The 7457-nt window shown below is 37.7% G+C and overlaps 1 protein-coding gene across 2 annotated transcripts; it reads right to left on the bottom strand.

The window, feature by feature from the left end:
• Window positions 1–878: 878 nt before the first annotated feature.
• Window positions 879–4815, bottom strand: LOC141908255 (lipopolysaccharide-induced tumor necrosis factor-alpha factor homolog). Of its 2 annotated transcripts, none has more exons than XM_074798210.1 (3): window positions 4563–4815; window positions 2281–2443; window positions 879–2207 (listed from the first exon to the last, which is right to left on the bottom strand). In XM_074798210.1, exons 1-3 carry the CDS (start codon window positions 4774–4776, stop codon window positions 2099–2101), a joined length of 486 nt encoding a protein of 161 aa, XP_074654311.1. In that variant the 5' UTR covers window positions 4777–4815; the 3' UTR covers window positions 879–2098. The 2 variants fall into 2 exon arrangements, with proteins under 2 accessions (XP_074654311.1, XP_074654310.1); XM_074798209.1 differs by lacking the exons at window positions 879–2207; window positions 2281–2443 and adding exons at window positions 3349–3871; window positions 4254–4425 and having other exon boundaries at window positions 4563–4806.
• Between the last annotated feature and the right edge of the window lie 2642 nt (window positions 4816–7457).

Genomic DNA, 7457 nt, shown 5'->3' with positions numbered 1-7457 from the left:
AAGAGACCCGCCAGATAAGGAGAAACAAGGTATCATTTTATCTTAGCCTTGTATGTGGTTTTAATAAGGAATATGCAGATAATTACATGAATGAATTATTGTGAACCTCGTCCAAGCTTTATCGAATTTCACATGCACTTAATAAACACAAATTGTCAGGATGTGAAACGGGCTTTTAAATCGTCGTATCATTTTTCATGTGAAAATCCCTATTCAAGATACAGATAGAATTCGGATACCTTTGTAGCGGAATTGACACGGATATGGAATCTCTCTCGAGTCGAGGGTTAGAAACTGGCTTCACCATTGTCCCATATCAATTAACACCATTCAAATGTTCAAATCACTATGTCGCAATTAGCCAGGGCCCCGAGCGATCCCGCCAAACACTCAGAGCCAAATTACCGAATTGGTCATCCCATGCTGAATTATCTGTCTGACCCATTTGATTGTCTTCGTTATAGGTATTTTGTTAATTATCCATCAACAGTTTTCTAATAAACATCTGTTTGAAAGTATCAGTCAATAGAACAATCTCTGCGCGGGATTATAATACTGGACCCTGGCGGTCAGTACTAATGGGGATTATTACATATTTATCGCAGTATTTCTTTGTCCGATTGGCAAACCTATAATCCCTTAGATTATAGGAGATTTATAACAAACCAGCTGTTATCGCTCATTGTTATCTGACTTCGACAAATGTTTTGAAATTGGAACGTTTGATTTTATCATTTCAAAGTTTTCTGATAATTCGCATGGTTACATTTTGCAAATATCCGAACATACAGCAAGAAACAAATAAATCCAAATTGATATAATCCAAATTATTATTTTTACTGTTACTATCATCAATAATACATCCTCTTCATGCATTTTTGCTATTATCATTAATTATGCTTCATCATTATTTAAAACTTAATAACTCTAAAGAGCTTAACAGAATATACATAGAAATACAATTAAGATAAAATTGAAATGTAATACTGAATAAATTAAGCAGCAGTCAAAACCAGTATTAGAGCAATTAAGTAAAATCTTCAAATCTTCAAATGTCAGTTAGAAACGAAAATCCAGATCGGAAAATATATGCAGTTTTACAGCATTGCAGTTTTATTATTGCAAATTGAAGATTAGAATTGGAGAAATATCTCTTGCTTTTAAATGTTCTCTTTGAATCGCCAAGCGGGGAATTTTTACCTGGACGATTTTTAACCAGGGGAATTTAACCTACATTCGGGAACTAAGATCGTTTAAGCTCGAGGAACAAACTGTGGTTGATCAAATATAAAATGTTAAGGATGGAAACAAGTATTAGCAGATAGAACTGCTGACAAAACAAAATATATTGACGATAGTTTTTGTAATTTTTGCAATTTCCCTCGGGCTTTCTGTGACACGGGGTGCGAGACAATGATCCGATGCTGCTGTGGTGTAGCTAATTACATTGTTTCGGACGCCTTATAAACTATGTAATTGATACACTTTGAAATCGCACGCCCATCTGGAAAACCGTCAAAATCACGATTGCGCTTTCATTATAACGCATGGTTGTTCATGCGTGGATTCATTCTGGACACTGCAGGTCAACGAACGGCTCTTTTTGAATGATAAAGAATTCGCGTATTTCAGGAATAGATGCTCCTGTGAAATGTTGAAAAAAATTCTCATTGCAATCTATCATGAGGCCATGATGACGGTATCTGGAATATACATTTCTGAGTTCAAGTTCAGATTTCATTCTATATTTTGATTAACGTATAAATGCAAATCAGAATTTAGCGGTAATCTGCTGAGAATATTAGCTCAGCTGATGTTTCTCTTGTGTGACAACCTCGAAATCGCATATATATTACGCGTTTTTAAATTGTTATTGGCATATATACATTGTGATGTGTCGAGTGATGCATCATGAATTATTGTTCATTATCATCATCATCGTTTCATTATCTACAATACCCACACTCAATATCTGATGCAAATGAATACAAGCATTTAAAACTCATTGTATCGCTGGTTTATACTAAATCTGGCAGGTTCGATAATTCGTTTAGATCGTTTCTCAAATCGTTAATAATATAAGGTTTAGTTATCATTGTTAGATAACTTTCCAGACTCCCAACCGGCCATGGCACGTAGGGCAACTGTGCTCCACGTCCTTAAACGCTCTCGCGCAAAGAGGAATAAGGCAGCAACCGAACCAACATCTTAAAACGAAAAAGAAAATATTTTTATTGAGAGATGACAATTCATGAATCGTGCGTGCTTAAAATCACGTACCCGATAAACACCATGACCCCAAAACCGATCCAAGCCAACCCGCCCAGTTTATAGGTGGTGACTGTTAAAACATCTGTATTACACGAAGGACAGAAAACTGTTACTGGATATTCCGGGAATGACGACGTTCGGGCGACCACCACAGTTGCGGTTCCTGCTGCCACTGTAAAAGCAAATTTCAGATGAAGTTGAAAAATCTTGTAGACTTTGTTCACGAATTGAATATCTGTAGCGAATCTAGCCTAGGTTACTGAGTACTGCTCAATTGTGGAAGGGCACAGCCAATACGGGGTCTGGAAGATTAGGGCTCTGAGATGCAATCTGAGCATATTTAGAGGATCAAATCTATCCTTCCATCCATCCATCTATAAAATATGGCATTTTGACCTGTTGAAGTAAATACTATTCATAAAAGAAGTTGACCATTTTCGATTATTCAAATTGACCAGCGTTATCAAAACTACCAGAATACTAGCTCGGAATATGAGATGTCAGTACAAGTCAGACTCACATTTCCCTGATCAAAGTCAAATCAACTCAGCGATAAGGACTCATTTGCAAGAGATAATTTCTGCCTGGTAAAACGGGATTTTTCACGACGAACTTCAAAAAAAGGAGGGCACTTCTACAAACCTGAGTACCGCTCGAGCGGAAGTAGCGGCAGGCTGGATCGGCCTTCAGCCTTTGGTTTTTCATCGCCCGCCCGCGTATCCCTCCCCTAGACAAACCTGAATGTTGCGACTGAGGCTGCGTCAGTTCATTTACAGCAGTAACTTTTTCTTCCACATGAACCTTGGTGTCTGTCATTTTGAATGTACACAAATGGTGACATGAAAATTTCGTGTCCTAGTTGTTTCAAGCTCTTCATATACCACTATGTAATCAAATAGGTTTAGTAAATATGCTATCCCTGTGTGACTCATATTTTTATGTTGTTTGATAAAACGATTTAGAAATCCTGACCGAATTATGGCGTTGAGATAAAGCATACAAGACCTGAACTCCAGCTCGTAAACGAAAAAAAAATGTCGTACATGTACATAACAGAATAGATTTTTTATTTATTGTAATATTTATAACAATTCATCATCACTATCATTTGACTCGAACATAGAAATCGGTGTCTTATTCAGCAATACTGGGAGATGAATACTAACAATTTTCAAAATAGGTCGTTATCCAAAACTATGGATCCACTACTATCTATATCATAATTTATTCTTTATGCAATTTATCCATGTAAACCAACTCATAAATCTGATATATCACATCTAACAAAGTTACCAAAGCTACGGGTACAGCAGGAGTTCATATGATGCGATTATATTATTTGGCTCGATTATGATAAAATATCTAATTAGCATCCGAGACAGTTAACCCGATGTTATATATCTGTTTATTCAAATTTATTCATTAAATCGTGCTTGAATTATTCTTTGAAGCGAATAAAATATCAAAAAGAAGACAGTTTTTCCGGTAATTTTAGATAACTTTGTGAATTCCCACAATCCGGCCACAGTTCTGACATCGATGTACCGCATCTTTGCAGGAGTCAACACAGAACGGTATCAAACAACAACCCAGCCAACATCTACAAAATATGCGATCAATCAAATTTTAGAATGTAATTTGCAGATTATATACTTAAGATTTAAGTATAGAAATTTTATAGACATAGTTGTATTAGAAATATTTGTCATTCTACTAACTGAATTCATTTAATTGGTGCGGATATTTCGTTAGGACATTTTCCGGAATGATGCGACCTTTCGCACGCCGGTGACTAGAGACGACTACCAGGCTTATGAGTAGCCTTTTCAAAATTTGGGTCTTTCACTCTTTCGATCAAGTCTTCTGATTACTGTTAGAAATTACTGTTTTCAGCGTGACCAGCACCGAATAATGCAGAACTAACAATGATGAAAATTACTTCCACAATAAGAATGAATTTCTTAAAATCTACTGATACGTACCCGAATATAATCAGGACTCCGACGATCAGCCAGCATAATAAACCAATTTGATATTCAACGTTTGTACCGACGGTTGTCATACACGACGGGCAGAATGTGTTAGTCGGGTAACCCGGCAGGACGGAATTAGGGTTGGCCACGACCACAGTTGAGGTTACATTCACAGGCCCACCTTGAATTCAAAAAACGAAATCATCCAGTAAACTTAAACCCCCATCGAGTTGTCAAAAAATTTCTTGAGATACGAGAATTTTGATCTGTTTTTACGCTAACTTGCGGATATAGATTTTGACAGGTTTAACCTACTACCTTGCGGAGTCACATATCCTTGCGGTGGTGGTGGGGGTCCCGGTCCATATGCTGATTGTGGTTGTGCTGGGCCTTGAGGCGGGTAGCCCGTTCCGTAGCCTGATCCTTGCGGTGGTGGTGGAGGTCCCGGTCCATATGCTGGTTGTGGTTGTGCTGGGCCTTGAGGCGGATAGCCCGTCCCGTAGGCCGGTGGTGGATCAACCTTCTCCGTCATTTGAAATAGCTTTGTGACGTAGACCTCCTAATAGCAATTCGAAAATACGTCACGTGCGCTTGTCCCACATTCTATTATCTATAGCTATCTACTCTGTAATATACGTTTTATCAACTATTCATGAGATTTTCAAAAGTATTGAAAACGCTTATTTTTTAACAAACCTAAACAGGAAGTAATTCCAAAAATGTTGTCGTCAATATATCACCGGATAGGTATTTTTTCCTACATCAAACCTGACATTAGAATACCAACATACTAATCGGTCCGACATCAGGAGGGGGATTATCGAATAAAAATCCAAAATTAAAAGTCAACTACAAAATGTTGATGGATTATTCAAAGTTTTTATTCTCGAACCTGGGCCCATGCGGTTCCACGTCAAAAGTTAATTGAAAGTTAGATGTTTGAAAACGAGCACGTTTCTAACCCACACCTGTGCTCGAAGATGACGGAATAGTTGCACTAAGATATTTGAAACGCAGAAACTGAAGTGTCACTTCCACAAAGCTCATTTTTGTTTCCTTTGCAGGTCGAGCTGCAAAGATTGTCAGGAATTTGGTTCGAATGTCGAGGGTCTTGCGCCGTCGCGCATGTACAGCGTTCTCCATACTTCAGATACGCGTACTTATTACCTACAAACAGAAATACAAAAACCGATATGAATTAAGAATGACTAATGTAGTGTTGTTAGCATCACGAGCAAGGTTTCTTTTTGAATGATCAAAACCACCTTTTACACAAATATGTTGTCTATTCAAAACTGCTCATCGAACCAAAAATGACATCAAATTGATGAAGTGTGTCTTCGATGTTTCAAACGAATACCTAGGACGACTCTAGTTCCACAGTTCCGAGTAAAAGTTAACTCGAGTCAAAGTTAGTTAATTTTCGATGTTTTACCTGAAGAGGCAAATCTAACCTTAACACAGAACTTAGGAACTGCGGGTCTGGACCAGAAATGTGGATTTATTGAAAACCTGTTAAACGGCGGTTCGAGGGTAGACGCCGCTGCTGAATTGATTCGAATGCTTTTATATCTGAGTATCGGGTATGAGTTAAATTTTCACAAATAAAATTAGATGATTTATGGCGGGGAAATCCCTTACACAGACAGTTTAATTGAACATACCGGTCTTTATTGTACAATAGTCGATGCAGCGATCTATCGACATGTCGCCATGACGTAAAACTTCTAATTCTTTTTTTCCTAAACAAGGGAAATCATCCGTTCCTAGTTTGTAAATCGAAACCATTATGTCCCCGCCACAAACTTCATTTCGCTGGCCTCTACACTTCATGTTACATTCACTGCTCGACCTCTTATCCATGTTCTCCAAATTTTGACTACAATAACACTTTGAACTGCTCTGTAATCCCGAGTATTTGTAACCTATGCAAAGGAAAACAACTTGATGAGATGGACTATTCACTTTTAACTTATTATATTCAGATATGACTAATCCAATTCACTTGCTAAACCCAGGTCTAGTTCCACAGGGCTTGATCTTGAATCCTTAGATCATTCGAATACTTAGTTCTATGGACGGCTCGTCAGAATAGGTCTCATCCTATAAGTTTGCAACGGGGAACGAGCTCATGAGACATTCTCGTGGTGCTATGACTTACCACGTGAGATACAAAATACCGCACAATTCCGAACAGTGATATTCAAGTCAATCATCGAAGGAACTGTTGCATTTTTCACAAGCACGTCATCTTGGTAACAACCAACGTTTTTGATACCCAAATACAGCGCATGTTTCCAGATTTTGTGAATTGAATTCCTCAAGTAATTTCCACAAATTTGAGAGTTATCCCCTGAACATTTCATTTTGCACTCGTTTTCTGGACTCGTGCTATATTTTCCGAATCTATGACCGCACATACATATTTTCCCGTATTGCAGACCGGCATACGGATAACCTATAAAAAAGAAACACCTCTGTAGTCTTTCGTTTTCAAAGGAATACGTATATCAATACTTTATACATATAAAAACTTACTGTATTGGAAAGTAAAGAAATATTACAAATATTGAAATCGCAGTTAATACCGGGTTGTTGTAGTTGATAAAACTCACCGTTAGAACGACAAAACCCCAGACATTTCTCAATAGTTAAACCACTATTGCGACCCAATGCACCGTCTAAATCAAATTTTTCCGTATCTTTATAACAGCCGATATATGATGTTTTCTGTTCGTAATTCTCTCGAGGGTCACGCCAGATCTTGTAGACCGAATTTCGCATATGTCCACCGCAGAATTCGTACTGATTTCCCGGGCACGCCTTGAAACACTCCGCATCTGGTTTTAGAGTGTAATTGCCGAAATTGTTACCGCAGAAACAAGAAGTACCGGACTGTAAGCCTGCGTATTGATAACCTAAACAAATAAAATATCTAAGAATGTTAAAGATGAGTTAAATGTTATCATATGACACCAATTGTTAGTTGTTATTAGTTGTTATTTTGATTTGAAAGGCTACAAATTAAGTTAATTCTGAGTTGATAATTCTAACACTTTTGGCCATGACAACAGGGGTGTCGAAAAGTCATTGCTCATGAAATAGCTTAGAGAAGGGAAAAACTACATGCCTCGTGAATAGCAATGTTCTAAGCATATTCCTACATCCATGTTCGGAGCGTCCTTCATTTCAAATGGCAAATCTCTTGAATCA

The sequence above is a fragment of the Tubulanus polymorphus genome, chromosome 7, assembly GCF_964204645.1.
Source record: "Tubulanus polymorphus chromosome 7, tnTubPoly1.2, whole genome shotgun sequence".
In the NCBI taxonomy this organism is placed as follows: Eukaryota; Metazoa; Nemertea; class Palaeonemertea; order Tubulaniformes; family Tubulanidae; genus Tubulanus; species Tubulanus polymorphus.
The sequence above is the reverse complement of the archived record's forward strand: the minus strand, read 5'-3'. Positions and strand labels throughout refer to the sequence as shown.